This window comes from Gorilla gorilla, chromosome 12, assembly GCF_029281585.2.
Source record: "Gorilla gorilla gorilla isolate KB3781 chromosome 12, NHGRI_mGorGor1-v2.1_pri, whole genome shotgun sequence".
Taxonomy (NCBI): domain Eukaryota; kingdom Metazoa; phylum Chordata; class Mammalia; order Primates; family Hominidae; genus Gorilla; species Gorilla gorilla.
This window is the reverse complement of record NC_073236.2, coordinates 84,902,463-84,925,199: the sequence shown is the minus strand read 5'-3', so window position 1 is coordinate 84,925,199 and position 22,737 is coordinate 84,902,463. Positions and strand designations below refer to the sequence as shown.

The following is a 22,737-nucleotide window of genomic DNA, read 5'->3' as shown; positions in this document are numbered from 1 at the left end:
TCAGTGTACCTCCCTGCTTGTTCTTCTCTGCATTAATGCTGTCCTTTCTATCTTGCGATATAAAATCATTTTGAAGTTAATAGCCTTGAACCCCAATATTCACTTTTTAAAGTAATATTTTCCTCTACAATATTAAATAGGGAAAAAGTTTTGTGGGGATTTAATGAATGAAGATTTATAAATTGCTAGAGACCTGGAGGAGCAGCAGATGGAGGCATGAGGACTCCAACTGACCATCTTCGGAGAAAAAGAGAAGCTTTTCTGATGACTGCTGTTGAGATTGAATTCTTGGCAACAAATGACAGCTCATAAATCTGCCTGCCCAAGTGGTTTTTCTTCTGATCTTTGTTTCTAGTGTTCCTCACTGTCATTCCACTCCCTTCTAGTAGTACTCAGATTCAGCTTCTCATCAGAACTCTGTTTACCCCCAGACTAAAATACAGAATTTAAGTTTAATATTTCTGATAATATACCATCTGCCTTTACACATAATTTCAGGGAAAGCACATTTCTGGATTTCAAAAGCAACAGAAATGCAATTTTCCTGCTAGAAAATCCTCTGCAGCTGTGGGTGGCTCACCAGTTTTTGCCCGAAACATTAATAGAAATGGAAGAAAGAAATATTTCTTAATATTAAAATAGTATATATTTTATATACTTGATGGATAGTGTTACTGCCTCTATTTAACACAAAGTTGACTTAACACCATTATGTTAATAACACAATTCATATTTGGAATTGCTCCCAGCCTAATGACATATTCCCAAAACAGGATACCTGCAGAATTGCCCAGGAGAACATTTTGGATTGACATTAGCCAGTGCTGTTTCCAAGCAGGAATATCAAGGATTAAAGTTCTTTGGAAGAACAGTAGATTTTACAGTAATAAGTAAATAAAAGTTACGTAAATATCTATTTGCATAATATTAAAAAGATACATATTTACGTAAATACATAAGAAATTTAGACAAATAAATAAAGCTTATATGTATGGCCTTAGAGTGCTTAAGTAGATAGAAACTTTTAAAAACAGGAGGCCGGGCATAGTGGCTCACGTCTGTAATCCCAGCACTTTGTGAGGCTGAGGTGGGCGGATCTCCTAAGGTCAGGAGTTCGAGACCAGCCTGGCCAACATGGTGAAACCCCGTCTTTACTAAAAATATAAAAATTAGCCAGGCGTGGTGGCGGGTGCCTGTAATCCTAGCTACTCGGGAGGCAGGAAAATCGCTTGAACCTTGGAGGCAGAGGTTGCAGTGAGCCACGATTTAGCCACTGCACTCCAGCCTGGGTGACAGAGTGAGACTCCGTCTCAAAAAAAAAAAAAAAAAAATTTAAACAGGGGCATGATAGAAGTGACAAAGAAGTAATCCTTAACTGAATGATACCTTGCTTCCAGGGTCATCTAAGCTCCCAAGAGGGCCTAATTCACAGAGAAGCTGATTCAGTCCTACCCCTCACTTTTCACTTCTGTGTCTCGATCACTGCCAGCCTCATTTATAGAGCAAGGCTGAACAATTAACCTGCTTCTGGCTGGCTGTGCTGTTTTGGCAAGGGTGATTGTTCTGTTCCACTCATCGCCCAGGAGGTGAGGTTTCTCCACAGAGGAGGAGCATGGTTGGTAGCTGTGGTGGCATCGTCAGCTGTACTGCTGGTGGCTGTGCTGACGTGTGCCAGCTGTGCAACCGGGCACTCAGAAGTTGCTCCTCCCCTGATTGGTGAGAATATTTTAAATGAACCTACTCTTTAGCAGCTCACAGAAACTAGAGAAATTCAGAATTGGACCACAGAGATCTTATTTACAAGATACTCGAGATTTTATTTTCAAGATCTCTGTGAGATGATCCGATCTATTTAAACAATTTCCCCGCATGCATCTTTGCTAATTTTTATGTGTGATTTCGGTTACCTCCATTACAAATGAATTTTTTAGTCTTCTTTTTTTTTTTTCCCTAAAGATCATTCCAATTTTAGTCTAGTATACAAGTATCCCATTTAAGATCCAAGGCTGATCTCTTGTAGAAGTAGTTACAGGGCCTAACATCACTGTCAATCAGGGCAGAATAATGCAATGATTAATCAGGTACATCTGTGCTCCTTTATCTGTGCTTGTGTTACTCTGGTAGTGTGACTAGGGGAACAATGAGTAATTACAGATACTTTTCATCTCAGAGTTTGAATAGGAGGGATCTTGGACAAAAAAGAATTATCAACAAGAACACTTCCCAGGCTAATCTGAAAGTTTTGCTGCTAGAAAGCTTAGGGACAAAGGCCGGGCGCGGTGGCTCACACCCGTAATCCCAGCACTTTGGGAGACCAAGGCGTGCGGATCACGAGGTCAGGAGATCGCGACCATCCTGGCTAACAGGGTGAAACCCCATCTCTACTAAAAATACAAAAAATTAGCCAGGCGTGGTGGTGGGCGCCTGTAGTCCCAGCTACTCGGGAGGCTGAGGCAGGAGAATGGCGTGAACCCGGGAGGCGGAGCTTGCAGTGAGCCGAGATCATGGCACTGCACTCCAGTCTGGGCGGCAGAGCCAGACTCCGTCTCAAAAAAAAAAAAAGAAAGCTTAGGGACACACTAAGCTTATGCATATGGCAGGCGTATCGAACTTCCAAGTAAGCACTTCTGTATTAGCTTCGTCGCTTGATCTATTTTAGGTCCCTACCTTTACATGCATTTAATGACTATGATAGAGTCTCCCGCATACCATATGGGCCCCTTTTCTTTTTCACTTTGTTTTTTAAAATAACACTTATTCTTTCCTCTGTTTTTCAAATAATATATGATCATTATAGAAAAATTAGCAGGGAAAAGCACTTAATAAAAGGAAAATCATCTATAATTCCACTACCCAGATGTAGCCATGGTTAACATTTTAGCATATATCTTTTAGTATGTATTTTTCTAGTATTTGTATTCATTTTTATTTACATGTGGAGTATTGTACATATGCTCTATAACTGTTTTTTTCACTCACTAATACGTCATCTCACTGTTCTAATTTGTTACCTGTCTTGTTCTATATTATTCTATATTTTGAGCCAATTTAAATGTTTTTTTGGAGTTAGTATATGTATCAAACATTCATCAGTCTTCCTGTTAAAGGCTACTGCCACAGAAAGGGAGAATAAAATTACACACAGGACTGGGCCTCTATGCAAACAGAGTTCTGAATGGACAATATGGAAACCAAGTCACCCAGTGTGCAGTTGCCCTTGGCCTCTGGAAGAGGCTCCTTCCTTCGTGCTTGCTGGTGGGTTTATATGGCCCTGTGCGGTGAATTCCTTGTGATGGGGCGTGAGGAATCATCCAGTGTTAGGACAGCAGCACAGTGTGTAAGTTCTTATTCTCGCCATCTAAGATCTGACAAACTCTTTGCATTTTGTTTTGCTTACACATACACACATGCACGTGTGTGCACAAACACACCTACACTTGCAGGCAACTTCCCTACAAGTTTAACAAGTGTGTATAAGAAAAATGACAGGTATGCAGTGTGTTCTTTATTTAGATATTGACATTAGCTAAACATTTACATGCCATCATTAGCCACTTTATAACTAGCCACAACAGAAATAACCTTGGTGTTTTTATGACATAGAGTAGGACAACAAAAACTCTCACCCAAACTCAAAGTGCTTTTTCTGTTTTCTCACTCAACAACAATCAGCACAGAGACTTCTGTGACCAAACTTGCGGGGATTTCTCCCCACCAGCAAGCAAACAATTTTGTTTGCTGAGTGTTCTCTAGTTCCGTTCTATTCTGACACTGTCTACATGGAGGTAGCCTCAGATCCTACAGGTTGAGGGATCAGTTTCTGAGACCGTTCCCCTCATCCCACCTTGGGTTCGATTAATTTGCTGGAGTTGCTCAAAGAACTCAGACGTACTTACTTCATTTGCCAGGTTATTACAGAGGATGTTATGAAGGTTATGGTTGGAAAGCTATATAGGGCAAGGCACGTGGGAAGGGGCACAGAGCTTCCATGGCCTCCCTGGGTGCACCTTCCTCCAGGGATCTCCTTGTGTTCAGCTATCTAGAAGTTCTCCAAACCCTGTGCTTTGGAGTTTTTACTGGAGGCTTCATTACATAGGCATGATTGGTTTACCCACTGGCGATGGGTGAGCAACTTAACTTTTGATCCCTCTCCCTTCCCTGAAGGTCAGGAATGGGGCTGCAAGTCCCAACCCTCTACTACTGCTTTGGTCTTTCTGGTGACCCATCCTGAAGCTACCTCTGGGCTGGCAGCCATCAAGTCAATCATGAGCATACAAGAAGACCTCCCTGGAGATCCTAAGGATTGTAGGAGTAGTAGGCCAGGAAATGGAGGGGGAGAATTGAAGATCACATGTATTTTGTAATATCACAATGGCACTAAGAAATTAGATGTAAACTAAAAAGTTCTCACAAAAAAAGATTTTTGTAAATGTTTGGCATTGTATAAATACAAGGAAACAATCTTTTATCTCTAGGAAATATAGTTTTCTGTACTTTTTATTTTCATTTTGGTTTTCTCTAGTCTCTCTAAAGTATGTATTAATGATTTTGTATCTAGGGAGATTTTCCTCCAATCAAGAAATCATTGGGCTGGGCATGGTGGCTCATGCCTATAATCCCAGCACTTTGGGAGGCTGAGGCAGGTGGATCACTTGAGGTCAGGAGTTGCAGATCAGCCTGGCCCCCATCTCTACTAAAAATACAAAAAATTAGCTGGGCATGATGGTGCTGTAGTCCCAGCTACTTGGGAGGCTGAGGCATGAGACTCATCTGAGCCCGGGAGGCAGAGGTTGCAGTGAGCCCAGATTGCGCCACTGCACTCCAGCCTGAGTGACAGAGTGAGATTCTGTCTCAAAACAAACCTGGCACGGTGGCTCACGCCTGTAATCCCAGCACTTTGGGAGGTCGAGGCGGGCGGATCACCTCAGGTCAGGAGTTTGAGACCAGCCTGACCAACATGGTAAAACCACCATCTCTACTAAAAATATAAAAAATTAGCCAGGCATGGTGGCACATGCCTGTAATTCCACCTACTCAGGAGGCTGAGACAGGAGAATCACTTGAACCCGGGAGGCGGAGGTTGTAGTGAGCCGAGATCGTGCCACAGCATTCCATCCTGGGCAACAAGAACAAAACTCTGTCTCAAAAAAAAAAATTTTTTTTTGGATGCTTAATGTTTTTATGGTTATCTGGTTGATTTCTTCTCTTGGTGTTAAACACATTTCGTCTTTAGACCTTTTTCTCCCCTAATTGTTAACGATATGTCCAGTAATGTATCCTAGTTCCAATATCCATATTCACTTTTTGATTTTCTTTTTTCTTTTTTTTTTTTTTTTTTGTTGGAGTCTTGCTCTTTCTCCCAGGCCAGAGTGCAGTGGCGCTATCTCGGCTCACTGCAAGCTCCACCTCCCAGGTTCACGCCATTCTCTTGCCTCAGCCTCCTGAGTAGCTGGGACTACAGGCGCCAGCCACCACGCCCGGCTAATTTTTTGTATTTTTAGTAGAGACGGGGTTTCACCGTGTTAGCCAGGAAGGTCTCGATCTCCTGACCTCGTGATCCGCCCGCCTCGGCCTCCCAAAGTGCTGGGATTACAGGCGTGAGCCACCGCGCCCGGCCTGTTGAGCATGTTTTCATGTGCTGACTGTGTATATTTTCCTTGTAGAATAGAGTCATTTGTCTTTTTATTATTGAGTTTTAAGAGTTTTAATATATTTTGAATATAGGTCCCTTATCAGATATATGATTTGCAAATAATTTCACCCATGTTTAAGTTTTTAGGCAAGAATGCTTTATAGGTACTTCCTGTCACATCAGAAAAGATAAAATCGGTGGTATACCAGAGAGTAAGGAGGCAGTAGGCATGGTCCTTCCCAGGTGCAAGCAATAGGGGTATATTATCTGTAGAGAATTTGAAAATAACTAAAAGCCATACTGCTTTTTATTGTTCCCATTATCTGGCAATTCTAAACAATGTTAGTGATGGAATTCCTTCCCTCCAGGATGGACCACTTCCCCTGCACCACCCTTTTGTACACTACTGCCCAGAACATCTAGTTTTTCTGCTGTCAGTAATACTCAGCTCGGTTGGTGGGTTCTGGGAGCATTGAACTGATCCTTTCATTGTACAGCTCCCCATCACCACATTTTCTAATGGTTGTAGCATCAGCTGACAACCTTGGGCTAAATTGGTTACTTAGTTCAGGGTTCAAAGTGGCAATTTTCTAATTTTATCATTCATTCTTCATGTTAGCTAGAATTATTTTGTAAACAATTTTCCCTCCTGAACCATTTGGTTTCTCTGAAATATAATTCTCACAGAAAGTGATTCTTTAAATGTTAGGGTTATTTGAGTTTTGTCTATAACTTGCTGGTTTTTTTCCCAGTTTGTCATTCATCCTTTGAATTTGCTATGGTGTTTTTCATCAAGCAAAAGGTTTATATTTTTATGTGGTTAAATTTATTAATCTTTTATTGCTTTAAGATTTTTGTATTTAGAAAAATACTGCCCATTCTCACATTAAAAAGGAATCATCTATTCTAATGTTCTATGGCTTCATCTTTTATGTTTAAGTCTCTAAATAGTTTAGAATCTATCCTAGTATCTGAGGAACAGGTCCAGCTTTCTGTTTTTTCCATGTGGCTACCAAGGTGTTCCATTTTTTCCGTTTTTAAATAGATTTTATATTTTAGAGTGGTTTTAGATTGACAGCAAAATTGAGCAGAAAGTACAGAGAGTTCCCATTACCTCCTGCCTCCTCATATGCACAGCCTCCCCTATTATCACCCTCCTGCACTAGATGGTACATTTGTTACAATTCATGAACCTACCTTGACACATCATTATCACCCAAAGTCCGCAGTTTATATTAGCATTCACTTGTTTTGTACATTCTGCGAGTTTTGACAAATGTATATTGACACATATTTATCATGATAATGTTACCAAGCTAGCAATGGGCTTGCTGCCCAAAAAGCATAGACGCCGATACTATGCCACCAGCTTTTGTGAAAAGAAAGACTTTATTGCAGTTTGACGGGCAAGGAGACAGGAGGCAATGCTCAGATCTCTCTCTTGAGCTGGGGTCTGGGGCAGGATTCATAGCAGAGGGTAATGAGGCATGATCTGATTGGATCTTATAATGCAGTGTGGCCGGGAGACATGATAGGACTGGATCATGCCATGAGGTGTGTAGTTCTTAATTTGGTCCCTGTTCCTTGGGCCAAGCACTAAGGTTCCACCCATGGTTGCATGCTTGGTTCATCTGGGCATGATCAGGTGATATAACTTGCAACCTGGGTTACATGATAACTGAAAAACAACTCACCATTGTATTATATAAAGTTGAACCAGATTGGGCTGATTCTGCAGTTACAACAGTATATTCAGAAGAGTTACACTGCCCTAAAAGTTCTTTGTGTTCTGCCTATTTATCCTTTCATCCCTCCCTCCTCTGTATACTGTGGCAACCACTAATTTTTTACCCGTCTTTGTAGTCTTACCTTTTCCAGAATGTCATATAATTGGAACTATATAGTATGTAGTCTTTTCTGATTGGCTTCTTTTACTTAATGATATATATTTACATTTCTTCCATGTGTTTTCATGATGTGGTAGTTCATTTCTTTTTAGCGCTGAATAATATCCATTGTCTGGATGTGCCACAGTTTGTTTACCCATTCACCTGCCGAAGGACATCTATGTTGCTGCCACATTTTGACAATTATGAAGCTGCTATAAATATCCATGTGCAGGTTTCTGTGTGGACATAAGTTTTCAGCTCATTTAGGCAAATATCAAGGAATGTAATTGCTGGTTGTATGGTAAGAATATGCTTAGTTTTGTAAGAAATTGCCAAACTGTCTTTCAAAATAGCTGTATCATTTTGCATTCCCACCAGCAATTAACAAGAGTTCTTAGCACTCCACAGACTAGCCAGCATTTGGCATCAAACACCATTTATTTTAAAAGTTCATCTTTCCTGCTATTTATATAAAATCTTGTCTTTGTTATACACTACATTTTTATATTCATTTGTGTCTGTTTCAAGATTTTCTTTTTTGCCGTTTGTCAGTCAACTCATACACAGGTACTATACTGTTTTAATTATGGAGCCTTTATAGATTGTTTTAATACCTAGGAGAGCTACTCTCTGCCCTCTGCTTTTCTGTTTCCATTTTCCTGATCATTCCTGCTGGCTTATTCTTCCATGAGAACTTTAAAATCAAATTGTCTAACTCCAGATTAAACACACACACACCCCATGGTCTTTTTATTGGAACTAAGTTGAATTTATAAACTAAGGGATAACTGCTATCTTTAGGATTGAGTTTTCCTTTCCAAGAACATGGGATATAGTTCTGTTTTTTTAAAGTCTGCCTTTTTAATCTTACTTATCAGGTCTTTTTTTCTCTCTTCATTTTTATGTTATATGTATCTTGTTGAGTTTATGCCTTGTTATTTTTATTGTTTATAAATAGAGTTCTCTCCTACATTATATTTTTCAACCAGTCACTGTATATACAAAGGTTATTGATTTGGTATTCAATTTTATATACTGTACCTTTACTAAAATGTCTTATTTGTAGTCATTTTAAAATTTCCTTTTTAATTTTTTAGACATATATCATTTGCAAATATGAATAGTTTTAGCTCTTCCATTCCAGCTCTTGTGCCTTTTAAAATCTCTTCTAGTTGCATTAGTTTATATGTTCAATATGATGTTAAATGGTAGTGGTAATTATCCTGACTCTATTGGGAATGCCATTAAGTAACAGTCTTTTGAGTGTGCACACACAAATATGACGAATAAGCTATTCCAGCGTGTTCTGTCTTTAAAGAAAAGATAATGACACATAGCATGTTTGGAGAGCCAGCCTATATGTAGTTAGCTTGAATAAATCTGGGTTTCTCAATGACAAAGTACAGGGAAATACAAATGTCTAAAGGACAAGTCTGAAGCGTCCTTTAATTTCTACTGTATTGGGTGTTGAGTGGTTTATTTTTTAAATCATGGGTGAGTGTTAGATTTTTGTCAAATACCTTTTCAGCATCTGAAAATGATAATATGATTTTTCTCTTTACATCTATTAATATGATCAGTTGTATTACTTGATTCCTTAATATTGAGCCACCCTTGTGTTTGGTCCTAATGTATTATTTTTAATATGCTTTCAGATTCTGTTTGCTAATATTTATGATGTTTGTATCTATATTCGTAAGGCAGATCGGTCAGTCATGTTCTTTTTTTTAATTGCTTTTTTTACATTATTAAAATTATGTCCTAATATATCAAAGACCATCAAATAGTCCCTCTCATGCTGTGAGATTCCAAGTCTACAGCCCAGGTCTACAATGGAACTTTGCATTTTTATTTGTCCTTCTGCCCCTTGGGTTATAAACCTACCTCTCTGTGCAGCATCCCAAAGTGCCTTGAATCAATAGAAGACATCCTTTCTCTTTCCATAGCTGTGGGTCCAGGGCTTCAACTTCTAAACAATATGTTTCCAGCTGAAAACACATTTAACCCAGAGCAATGCTTTCCACAGCAAGAGTGATTCATGTGAAGCTTTTTGTTAATACTCTCTTTCCTCCTGCACAAGAGGAGGAAAAGAGGAGTCAATACTATCTCTTTCCTTCTGCACGTCCCCAGAATTACTTGCAACCCCACAGTGGTGGCATTAATTTTATCTTATGGAGACATTACAATATGTTTTAAATATTTCATTACTTCGCTTAAAGTATAAGTAAATAAACTTTGGCAGCAATATTAGGATAAGAAGAAAGGGTTCAAACATGCAAAGAAAAGCCAAAGCTCGTTATTTTAATGTAGATGCCTGTGTGGATTTTTAAACCATTTTCTAATTTAGTGGTCCTGTTAGATGTGCTTAAAATTAGACCAAATGCATGCTTTTAATAAAACTGTTACTGCTTCCATCCAAACTAGAATCTTATTTCCTATTTGTCTCTTACAGAGGACATAAAGATAAGATATTTGTGGTAAAGTGTAACCCACACCATGTTGACAAGATGGTTACAGTTGGGATAAAACACATCAAATTCTGGCAACAAGCAGGTACTGTCGTTTGGGTTTATCATTTATGTGACTGAGAGGTTTACCCTAGCTGGAAAGAAAAACAAAACAAACTGTTGCTACTACCTGGCTTGTCTCTGCAATCTAAAATAAAAATGTGCCTAAAAAAATTATCTCCCAAATTCACTTAGAACACTTGAAGCTTAGAACACTCTATATGACGCTATGCATATTCATCAATACCTAGAAAGCTTTGGAAAATGTTCTGCTGTGAAAATAATCATTTTTATATTTAGTCATCTGTTCTGAAAGCAGTAATTATGTTAGACTACTGCACAGGAAATAAAATAATCATTTTGGTTGAGTGAATAAAATTTTATCTGTTTGGATGGTTCCTTTATTTATCTATTACTGAATTTAAACCTGAATTAAACCCTGAGTCTGCCCACAAATAGGTGGTCCAATAAATATTGGTGGATTTAATGTTGATAATAATGATGAGTAAATAAGCATGAGAAAACATAGAGGATATCTCATTCTTCTCACTAATAAGTCAGACTTAATATAATTGAGTCTGAATTCTTAGTATCAGCTTTGGTACCAAGCCCTAACTTATTATGCACAAAATGTGAATAAGGTTCTGCTCCAGTGCATTTTGCTTTTAAAAGAAGGTAATGCCACCCAGTATGTCTGGAGAGCCAGCCTGTGCGTAGCTGTCTTGAATAAAGCTGGGTTTCTCAGTGACAGGGAGTGTGGGGAAATGTGAATGTGTAAGGGACAAATCTAATGGCTTGTCCCGTGTACTACCTTTTCCTACAAAACAATTCTTTTTTCTCACCCCAAAATAGCTGTTATAAATAAGCAGAGCATATATAACATGCTTATATTTTACATTTACAGTCAGTACTATTTTTATCGTTTTTGGTCAGCATTCATGAAGACTTTGCTTGTTCCTTCAGGCACTTAGTCACTCTTTCTCTTGGCTGACACAGAACTTATGCTGAGCCTCAGTTAAACGCATGTCTTGGACTGAGATGCATATTGATTCCTCTCTCCAGCCAGATTCTGAGTTCCTTGAATACAGGAACCCTCTTTTCATCTTCATATCCCAACAGTGAGCGCTGCACTTACCACATGTAGGGATTCAGTAAACACTGAGTTAATGAATGAATGAGAAATACTCTTAGAATATTTTTGTTTGTGATGTTCTCTGTCACTTTTAGACATCTTTACATAAATACCTAATGAGAGACACCAGGTTTCTCATGGAAGTAGTCCTTCTACATGCTTATAGGAAGTGCCAGATTTTTGAAAGTAATAACTGTTCTTGGTCCACTCTAGGTGGGGGCTTCACTTCTAAAAGAGGAACTTTTGGAAGCGTTGGAAAATTGGAAACAATGATGTGTGTTTCTTACGGACGAATGGAAGATCTAGTGTTCTCAGGAGCAGCTACTGGAGATATTTTTATTTGGAAAGACATTCTACTACTGAAGACAGTGAAAGCTCATGATGGGCCTGTGTTTGCTATGTATGCACTGGATAAGGTATGGCCTGCGTGTCAGCATTCATTTTCCTCATCAGCCTTCTAAAATTATAAAGTAGTCTTAGGATGGCCCAAGAGGATGCCTGTATCTAAAACAGGCCTGTCTGAATTAGGAAGTAGTTGTCATGAAGCTCAGTCAAGAGACAACAGGGAGGAAAGCAAAGATATTTTTATAATTTCGTTTACAGTTGTTTCTTTATATGCAACTTCTCTGCACTTTTTCCACACATGCTCTTCCTGGCGCCCACTCATGAGAGTCCCTTAAGAAGTGCCAGGATAAATGTGGACACTTAGCAGCAGAAGAGTCCTGAGAAATACTTCAGCATTGTCTTCCTCCTTGGTGACACAATGGGCAGAGACCTGAAAGTACCAAATGGTTACATTATTGTTCCAGACATCCATTTGCTACGATAAATTTGCATCCATAACCAGCTTGCTCCTGTGTAGAAAGGCTCAGCTTTTACAAGAGTGTTAGAGTGAAGGCTGTTGATTGGCCATATTACAACTCAAGCTCATCATCATAGCCCTGGTCTGTCTACTTGCCTTGCACTGTCCCTCTACAAAGATTACACTTACCTTCTCTTTTAGTCTGTTTTTGCTGCTGTAACAGAATTTCTGAGACTAGGTACTTTATAATGAACAGAAGTTTATTGGCTCACAGTTCTGGAGGCTGGGAAGTCCAAAATTCAGGGGCTGCAACAGGGAAGGGCCTTCTTGCTGTGTTACCCACTGGCTGAAGGGCCAATAAGAGTGGGAGGATCCGAAATCATCCTTTTGTAATGAACCCACTCCTACAATAATGGCATTAATCCGTTCATGAGGGCAGACCCCTCATGGTCTAGTCAACTCTGAAAGTTCCCACATCTTAATACTGTTACAGAGGCAGTTAAATTTCAACATGAGTTTTGGAGGGGGCTAATATTTAAACCATAGCACCTTCAGTGTTTTAAAACACTTTATTCAATCGGCAAATATCAACTTCTTTTCAGTTATTTCCAGTTTCCTGGTAGTACCACTTCATCTGTGCCCTCTGACCTCCAGTTTAAGCCACCTACTACTCCTAACCCATGTCTCAATTTTCTTTTACCTGTCCTTAGGCAAATGTGTTGATTCTACTGCAAAAGTAGGTTCTTGTTAGGTATGCAACTGTAATGGTTGTTTTGGTGGCTAAGGTTTTTTTTGTTTTGTTTTGTTTTTTTACTGGTACATATGTTTTTGGTTAAACTGCAAGTATTAGAAAAGATTAAAGAAGAAGAAAGAATTTCTGTAGGCCCAGAAGTAGATATGGTGTAACTTGTTTAAGCTCTTGTTGTTTGGTAAATTAAGCTGCAAAATCATGAGAAAAGACAAGGATATCACAATATAATATATTGCATTTAAATTTAATTTGGGGATTGAAATTTCCTGGGTACAAATTCTATAGAAGAATAAGGATATTTAGTGTTATACACTTGGAAATATTATTTCTTTGTAAACTTCATAAAAATGCATTAAATTAAAAGTTGCTAAGAAAGCAGTGAATTACTCAGCTTTTTTCTTAGAAAAAAAAAAACCTCTAAGAACAGTTGGTATATATAATAAATTACCAGAAAGGAAAACTAGTACAGCCAAAAAATTATAAGCTTAGAACAGGAATAAAGATCACTGTTCAGTAAAAAATATCCAATATGTTAAGCTTTTTACTTTCCAGGTTTTTGTAAAAATTAATCTGGATTTTAATTATGGAAATTGTGTCTATTGAATGAAATAGGATAGTTTCATTATATAAAGTACCTAAGCTACTCTTAATAAATAATGATATTTTCTTCTGGACATGACTTTTGTTTTTAAATGTTTAACAATAATTTTAAACCGTGATGTTAACTTCAATCCATTTGGTCAGAGTATGTGAGATACCAGAAACTCTGCTATGTTTTGAGGCTGGTTCCATTCTGTAGGAACCACATTCTGGTTGGGAGACTGGGCACAAGCAGAGCCATCCTTGATCAGTGGGCCAGCTGCCAACCATTGTTCTGAGGAGAGTGCAGTGGACACATGATGAGAACGTGCTTAATCTTGCTTAGGGAAGTGTGTGAGAAATGCTCCCAGAAAATATTATTCGAACATTGTTATCACCAGAGTTTTCCATCTCATATATTTAGGAAGGTAACATCCACAAAGCTTCCTTACCTGCGGGGAATCCTCCTGGGGCCAAGTGGGTAATTGGTCATTTTGATGTGTATATAATACCTCTCATGTGTGCCTTCACAGGGCTTTGTAACAGGTGGAAAGGACGGCATCGTGGAGCTCTGGGATGATATGTTTGAAAGATGTTTGAAGACTTATGCCATTAAAAGATCAGCATTGTCGACTAGCTCAAAAGGTGCCACTCCCAAACATGTAATAGAGATCTTTGTATTCATAGGGATGGAGAAGATTGTACTAAAGTTTTTAGAAAACTATTAGCAAATCAATTTTCTCCCTCTTCCATGTTTAGAACTCTCTTCCTCTGGTAGAAATGTCAAGGCTGACTGCCTAGTACCTAGTTCTTTGGAGCTATAAAAATTGAATTTATACTAATAAGCAGTTGTTTTTGTTACTGTGTTAAATATACCATCCCCTTCCCCAGGCTTGCTTTTGGAAGATAACCCTTCAATTCGTGCCATCACTTTGGGACATGGACATATCCTGGTGGGAACAAAAAATGGAGAGATTCTAGAAATCGATAAGAGTGGCCCAATGACACTGCTTGTTCAGGTACTGTTTGTATGTATACTAAACTGCAATTCACATCAGGGCTGGGACTGGGGTGAGGCAAAGTTTGATGCTTAGGTTGCAAAACTTAAGGAGGCACTCACTCTCAGGATTGCACAGGAGTTGAACTAGTTACCTATTGCTGTGTAACAAATTGCCACAAACTTAGCAGCTTAAAACAACACACATTTATTTTCTCACAGTGTCTGTGGATCAGGAATCTGAGCACAGCTTAACTGGATCCTCTGCTTAGTGTTTTATAAGGTTGCAATAAAGGCCAGGGTTATGGTCTCATCTGAGGCTAAACTGGGGAAGATTTTTCCAAGCTCACTCATGTTGTTGGCAGAATTTAGTTGCTTGTAAGTGTAGGACTAAAGGCTTTTTTTTTTTCTTGCTGGCTGTTGGCCAGAGGCCATTTTCAGCTCCCAGAGGCTGCCCACAGTTCCTTGCCACATAGGGTTTCCCAACATTGCTGCTTTCTCAAAGCCAAAAACGGGAAAAAAAAATAGACACTACAATTTTATGTTACATAATTATGTCATCACATATGTGGAATCATAACATTCCGTTGCCTTTGCCATATGCTGTTGGTTAGAAACAAGTCACAGGTCATACCACACTCAAAGGGAGGTGATTATGCAAGAGTGTGAAAACACAAGAGGAGTATGAGGGTCACCATCACTGGCCACCCTCTGGCCACCAGTTATTCATGTCCCTACCACATACAGAATCCTTTACCTCCACCTCCAAGGTCCCCAAGAGCCTTATCACATTACAGGATCTGCTCAAAGTCCAGAATCTCATTATCTAAATTGGGTCCAGGTGTGGAAGAGGTGCCTTAGGTATAAGTCCTGTCAATCTGTCCGTCCATAAAATGAACAAGACAAATTACCTGCTCCCCACATGCCAGATGCACTCGTGCCCCTTTGGAATGTGGGCCTCACTATAGTCTCAGCCTTGATCCACATAAGCAAATTGCATCCTCCTTAGTCCCTGTCTTCCCTCAAAAGTCATATTTAGGTAAAATTGAACTTAAATAAATGTAACAGCACCTTTTAGGAGCCAAGAAATGATAAAATCTCACCTCAAGGATGGGGATGTGGTAGGATGTGGAGGTGCGTAGGTAGTCCTGCCCAGTTTGGTGATGGATAAGACCATATTTAGGTGGAAGAGGCATGGTGAGGGGTGAAGGATGTGTGTTCAGAAGTTGGAGGGAAAAGAAAATGCACTGATCATATGAGCAGTCAGAACTTCCAAGATTCCAGTGCAGGAGCTTCCCCTCCTTGCCTTGATCTCTGAGTGATTGATGCCTGCAGGCTTGCTGTATTAGGAGTGAATCCCCAAATCCCACTGAGAGGGTCCCTCTGACTTACTGTATCACGGAAACACATGTGCATATACACTATGGCTCAGGACACTGCAAGGCTTTAAAAACACAGGTGCCCAAGTCCCACCCTGGTTATCCTGAACAAATCTGTGTTTTTAAAAGAAAAAATCTATGTTAAAAGCAAACCTCGAAAGCTCTGCAGCTGGTCGTGTCTTGCAGCCAGGCTGGAGAACTAGGCTGGAGATGCATCCCTGAGGCAATGATGTCTTTGTTCTCCAGCTGTTCTTGCTTTTGTTGTTTTCTTCCAAACTAAATCTTTTTTTTTCTGCCCATAACTTCTCAGTTAATTTTACTGAAAAGTATTTATTTACTTTTTAATCTCCAAATGTTTGAGAATGTAAATTGTTTCTATGTATGCTATGTTGCTAGATATTTTAGAAGATTTATGCCCCAATATGATTTAAATAATACTGTAAGATCTATACTTTGTTTTCTCTCTTACTTTGTTACGCTTGAGGTAGTTTGGTTTAAATATGTTTTATGCTTGATTAAGGCTTTTCACTTCTTGATTCTCCACAATTCTATTCTTTCCTATGTTTGTTTCTATTGCTCTAATAAGAAAAATAACCACAGCAATCATATATTGAGCACCTACTCTGTGTCAGGCAATACTGTTGTACAACATTTGTCTCATCTCCACAACAGATTGGCTCTGTTACATTCTTTTATAGATGAGGGACCTAAAGCCCAGAAAATTACCCACAGTCACATGCTAAGAACTGCGGAGCTGGGATTCCAACCAAGGTTTGCCAGAGCCCTTTTTCACCTCACCAGGCTGTTCCCCACATCTCTTAGCTTGGACACTGCAGGAAAGCCCCTGAGCTATGGGGTGGCTGGTTGAGCTGCTGGAAGCTTCAGACCAGATGTTAGTTACCATCTTTGCCACCTACATGTGTACCATTCTCTCCCTTTTTTTTTTCAGCATCTTTTTTTCATCTTCTGCTCTCTCATTTGCTATTTCCTCTTAGGTGGAACTCATTATTTCAGTTCAGTCAATGTTTGTTGGGCTCCTGCCCAGGTCTGCTCTGTGCTGTGTATATGTGCAGTGGAATAAGGGCTTCCTGCTTGCCCAGGACCGTGTCACAGTCCTGTTCTGAGAGACGATAGAGATAGCAAGGGAAAGTGAAGGAACTGCAGAGGCAGTGCGAGTGAGACGATGGGCTGTCCTGCCGGAAGAAGATTTTAGAACCACTTTGCCAGTTTTGGTGGCACGGCAATCCAATCACAGTTGGAATAGACTGCTTACTTTTTAAGAGAAAATAAGGTTGGGGGAGGGGAGAATGGCAGGTGATGGGTTGTGGCATTTCCCGTCAAGTGTGCTTTGAAGCAGTCAGCTCGCAGTTGTACAGCTGTTTATGATCAGCTTTGTGGGTGATCAGCAGCAAAGCAGGATCCTAAGCCCATTTCCTTGAGCCATTCGAGGTCCTTCAAGCCTGCCTCGCTTACTGTCCGATCCTGTGTTACACGGGGATTAAAATAAACAGATTAAGGAAGTACAATTTTGATGTCAATGTAAGGCAGTGGTTTAAAAGGATCTCTGGGTCCCACAATCCTGTTCTTAACTAAAATACACAAAGGGGCTCAGTCTATAGAAGAGCTTCAAGCAGAGTCAGTCTGGGAAGATGTGAGGTTGACCCATGAGCTGTACCCTGACTGTGACTCTGGGGCTGGGAGGCTTCCGAAGAGAAGGCTAGAAAACTGGGGATGTAGGGTGTCCTCAAATCCAATAAATTCAAAAACAATGTCTGTATCCTTCAGCCCTCATTTCCTCATATTTGAATGTCAGCTGTATTTGGAACTTTACATCTTCTGCCAAATTACTATTTTGCTCAAATAGCTTCTCAGTTAAATTGGAATCATCCAATTTCTCTTTGGAAAGCCACCTGTTCCCCAAAGCATTCCAGCTACAAACACCTTTCAGATGCCTGTGTGTGGGCTTCCTTTTTGCTTTACTAAGCAAAGCCTTTTTGTAGTTAGCCATTAAAAAGCAAAAATTCGGTAAACAGTTAATCTGGTCTGTTTTATTGCTCTGTAGCACTAATCTTTACACACTGCATTATAGAGTGAAAAATTATGAGAATCAAATTCATTTTCTCCCTGTTAAGTGTTCGTTATAAAAAAAATACTGCTTTATCTTAGTTATTATTCTAAGCCAGCCAAGTGTGTTTGTGATAAGATAAAGATATATGGAATTGGTCCAGTGCTTATTAAGCACCTTTCAGTTTTTGATGTTCATTGTTGGCACATGAACAGACAAATCTGTGAACAGACGCAGAACCTGGGCTACACCGAGGACGCTTGAAATGAAAATTTAGCTTCCTTTATTTCTGCTCTGCCGAATGCTACACATTCAAAGGACTAAAATTGCATAAATAATTAGAATATTGCTCTTCAATTTCACTGACATGAATGGGTCGTACCTGCATCTTTTAGAATATGATTTAACTGAAGGAAGTGGTTTGTGTCCTTGTGATTAAGCTGCTTTACTAGGAGGGTACATAGATACTATGTTTATTTAGTATGAAACAACAGAAAAGCAGGCATTTCACCATTTACCTGGATATTTCTAAATGGAAAGATGTTTGGCATCATATAAACAAAACCAATAAGCAATGAGTTCATGTTTTGCTTTGCAAATGAATGATTTAGCATCGTGTAGGTCTAGCTGTAGATTCAAGTTTAAATGAAAAAATTATTTCGGGTGATCATTTTGGTTCAAGGAAGCTCAAAGTGTGTTTATTCCTATTTGTGCTTTTTTGTGATACTCTTGGACTGAATATGTAGCACCAGGCTAAAGAAGGGCTAGCCAAACAGCATAAGTAAAGTTTATGTTGCCCCTTTTCCTCTCCCACAGGGGCACATGGAAGGAGAAGTGTGGGGGTTGGCAGCTCACCCTCTCCTGCCCATCTGTGCAACAGTGAGCGATGATAAAACACTTCGCATCTGGGAACTCTCTGCCCAGCACCGTATGCTGGCAGTACGGAAACTCAAAAAAGGTACATAACACCACCTTACACATCTGTCAGAGTATTTACAAGTAACAGAATGTGTCAGATTTATTCACTCAATTAATATTTACTGAGGGCACGTGTTATATGCCCATAAATATGCTGAGCAATGAGAATTTTATATTGGTTGCTACAGTCATAACTAAGCACATGTAGAATTATTCCAGAAGGCTGGCCTAATCCAGCTCCATTTTTCACTTCATTTTCGTTGCACTGCACAGATATTTGCCACCTGGGGGCAATATGTTCTTCCTCTTCTCATTGAGAGCTGTGGGAGTCAATTGAAATTCATCAGCTTTTAAAGAATGCTATTTATTTTGTAACTAACAGTCTCCAGAACTTACTTTAGGACTTGAAAACAAACATCAATTATATAGAAACATAATACTTAAGAAATGAGTAAATATGTCTTGAACACCTAAATGCACTACAACTATGAGGTGTACTGAGAGGTATAAATTCAGCAAACATTTATTAAGTAGCTTCTGTGTGGCAGGCACCGGGGATCCCATGATGAATGGTCCCATCTCTAGTGTCCGAGATAGACAGGACTTGAACAGAGTCTCAGCAACATATCCATTCAAATTGGGTAATTCGAGGAGAGTCTTTAAAATGGGACTATTTATATAAAGAGATGGGGAAGGTATGAGGAAATGACCAGGGATAGTGCAGCGCTATGCAGCTAGTAATGGCGGCTGCTCTCACTGGCCCTGGGCATGAAGGGGCAGGAGGAGAGGACAATTGCTGCAACCTTGAATATGAGAGCCACATGAGATGGCAGCCTGAGAGAAGCCACGACTGATAGCAGGGGACTCTGCCAGCATGCAGTGACCCTGCGGGAGGCAGCCAGGGAAATAAATGGCCCAGGCTCCCTATTCTTCCTCCATCTCTCTAATTTCCCACCCGTGCTCCCCGTTGGCCAAACTCAACCAGAAACCAGAGGACAAGGGAGCCCATTGATGCTCTCCATGCAGACCAGCTTCAGGCACAGAGCAGGGTGGACAAGGGCAAAAAGGGGATGTGAAAGGACAAACTAAAGATAGTTGGCACAAAGTACCCTGGAGCCTCAGAGGACATCTACTGCTTGGAAATGCTTCGTCAGAGAGGTGACAAGAGCTGAGGCTTGAAGGATCTGTAAAAGTTCTTAAGAGGGAAGGATGAAATTGGGGTCTGACCCTAAAATATTTGTACTGAATAATTTTATAAGCAGACATGAGGATTGTATTCTAGGGTAATAAAATGAAGAAAGGTGTCAAAACAGTAGTAACAATAGTGATGGTGGCTAATATGGCTGAGCCAGCAACTATGCCAGCTGTTTCCTTGTAGTCTTTGTAGGAACCCCATGAGTAAGGCTATTATTATTGCCACTTACAAATCAGAAAACTGAGGCACAGGAAGTTTAATTAGTTTGCACATTTAGTAGGTAATGGAACCAAATTCAAATCCATGCAGTGTGACTGTGAGAACACACCTGTGGCCACTGCTTAACACTATTTCCCTCTGCCGTGTTGCCTGTCTTTACACTAGACTCCTGGGGATTGGTAAATGGTGGAGGCAGGATTTCCCAAATCTAAGTCCAAAGCCCATGCTCTTAATCACTACAGGCTAGAATCATTTTGGCTACTAGTTTATACTGGGGGAATGATAGGCCAAGTCCTCACTGTGAAGGACTTGAATGTCAGTGAATGGACTTTATTCCCTAAGTTAAAAATTAGTTGAAAAGAACAACTGTTGACCCATCTTAGATAGGATAACCATTCAACCCAGTTTACCCCTGTTGTTCTGGTATAATTATTAATAGCTTTCCTTTTCACTCTCAAACGTGTCTTGGTCTGTACGATAGATTGTGGTTAACCTAATCTTGATGATGCTCTTCAAGGGCAGGCTTGTATTTTCATTGTCTCAGTACTGGCACGTCAGTTTTGGGTATGAACACAGCTTTCAGCATACCATGAACAGAGGAGTTGGTAAAGAGGCTCGGTATTAAATGCCCTGGCACAAGGCCATCTGGCTGTCCTATCCCTGGGGTGTGCTTACAACTCTCAACGATAAGAATGGTGGCAGAGGGTAGGCATGTTCTTGAATCAGTTTCCTTTTAGACATACCTTTGCAAAGTCCATGCTCCTGATTCAGAAAGGTCTTTGTGACCCTACAAAGCAGTAGAGAACATGGTTCATGGAGCGCCATCACCCTAGTGCCAATTAGTTTTCCAGAAACACCTTGGGAGAATGTTCAGATTCCATTCTTTCCATGACAGAAGAGGCAAGAACAACATCTTTCACCTCTAGAGTTATGCATTACAATCCATGGATCAGAGAATTGGAGCAACTAAAAGAATGAGGTCCTCTAAAGCAAGTTGTATGTAAGGCTTAATATTTTAAAATAATGGTTTCTGGAAATTTTATTATAGAACTCCTATTCTTAAATATTACCTCTTTTCTTCGAAGCAAAGATACTCATCCTATTAACCCTATACTCCTTTTCTCCATTTAACCCACTTATTTTTTGAAAACTCCAGGTATTTAAATACTCATAAATGAATGAATAAACCTCATGGAAGTTGAAAATGTATTTTTGATATTATGATCATTTTCCTTGGACTTGGGGAGAAGAGATGTTTAATTTTATTTTCTTGAGACAGGGTCTCCCTCTGTCATCCAGTCTGGAGTGCCATGGCATGATCACTGCTCACTGCACCCTCCGCCTCCAAAGCTCAAGTGATCCTTCCACCTTGCCTCCTGAGTAGTTGGAATTACAGGCATGTGCCACTATTCCCGGCTAATTTTTGTATTTTTTGTAGAGATGGGATTTTGCTACGTTGCCCAGGCTGGTCTTGAACCCCAGGGCTCAAGCAATCCACCTGCCTTGGTCTCCCAAGGTGCTGGGATTACAGGCATGAGCCACTGCACCTAGCTTATTTCTGTACTTTTTGTACGGGGTGGGTTTCGCCTCTATAAAAAATAACTTTTCAACTAATTTTTAACCTACGGAATGTGGCCCAGACTGGTCTCGAACTCCTGGGCTCAAGAGATCCGCCTGCCTCGACCTTCCAAAGTGCTGGGATTACAGGCATGAGCTGCTGCGCCCAGCCAAGAGGTGTCTTAAATTAGGAGGTTTTAGTTTTCACAAGTGTAGTGTCAATTTAAAGGCAGTCACGTGTCCATACATAATGCACATCATCAGATTTCTTCATCTTTTCATGTGGTTTGCTTTCAGTGAAGTTTTGGATAATAAGTGTTTTTTGTGGATTCTTCTGTAGGTGGAAGATGCTGTGCCTTTTCCCCTGATGGGAAAGCCTTAGCGGTTGGCTTGAACGATGGGAGTTTCCTGGTGGTAAATGCTGACACTGTTGAAGACATGGTCTCTTTCCATCACAGAAAAGAAATGATCTCTGATATTAAGTTTTCAAAAGGTGAAGATGACAGCAGATACTTTTTAAAATAGCACAGTCTTGGGACAAAAAATTACAAGAATGAACTATTTCAAATGTTTGTTTGACCATTTTCCCACTTTTAAAATACTGAGTTCCTGGAAGTAAATTCCTATATAAAATGCTTCGGTGTTAACCCCACATTTTTCTTTACAGATACGGGAAAATACCTTGCCGTGGCATCCCATGATAACTTTGTGGATATTTACAACGTACTTACAAGCAAAAGGGTTGGCATCTGTAAAGGTGCTTCTAGTTATATTACACACATTGACTGGGACTCTAGAGGTAAAGTATGTTGTGGCTTTCAAAATAGAATTTCTGTGTTTAAAAAATGTCCATTTATGCGTTGTTTCTAGAGAGAATGGCAGTTGAGTGTTAGAAATGGGAAAGGGGAACCCCACAACAATATAAACGACTGTAATTTTACAACCCAGAGGCAGCTGCTGCTAACATTTTGAATACTTTTTCCATCTTTTTATGCTTAAGATTATTATTGTCACTATTGATTCAAGCCATTGAGTTTTAAGACAGTTAAAGATACATGATGCCTTTTGTTACCATAGCAAGCCACCACCTCACCTTTAGTTGGGAGTGCTTTCTC

At 39.8% G+C, this 22,737-nt stretch overlaps 1 protein-coding gene across 1 annotated transcript in view; it reads left to right on the top strand.

Moving 5' to 3' along the window:
* Nucleotides 1-22,737, top strand: part of EML6 (EMAP like 6) — a 256,550-nt gene that overhangs the window by 161,293 nt on the left and 72,520 nt on the right. Inside the window, exons 18-24 of the mRNA XM_055377903.2 lie at nt 9,974-10,074; nt 11,374-11,576; nt 13,826-13,937; nt 14,184-14,311; nt 18,550-18,691; nt 21,963-22,115; nt 22,290-22,421. Of these exons, the coding sequence (XP_055233878.2) occupies nt 9,974-10,074; nt 11,374-11,576; nt 13,826-13,937; nt 14,184-14,311; nt 18,550-18,691; nt 21,963-22,115; nt 22,290-22,421 (971 nt within the window). The remainder of the gene's footprint in view (nt 1-9,973; nt 10,075-11,373; nt 11,577-13,825; nt 13,938-14,183; nt 14,312-18,549; nt 18,692-21,962; nt 22,116-22,289; nt 22,422-22,737) is intronic.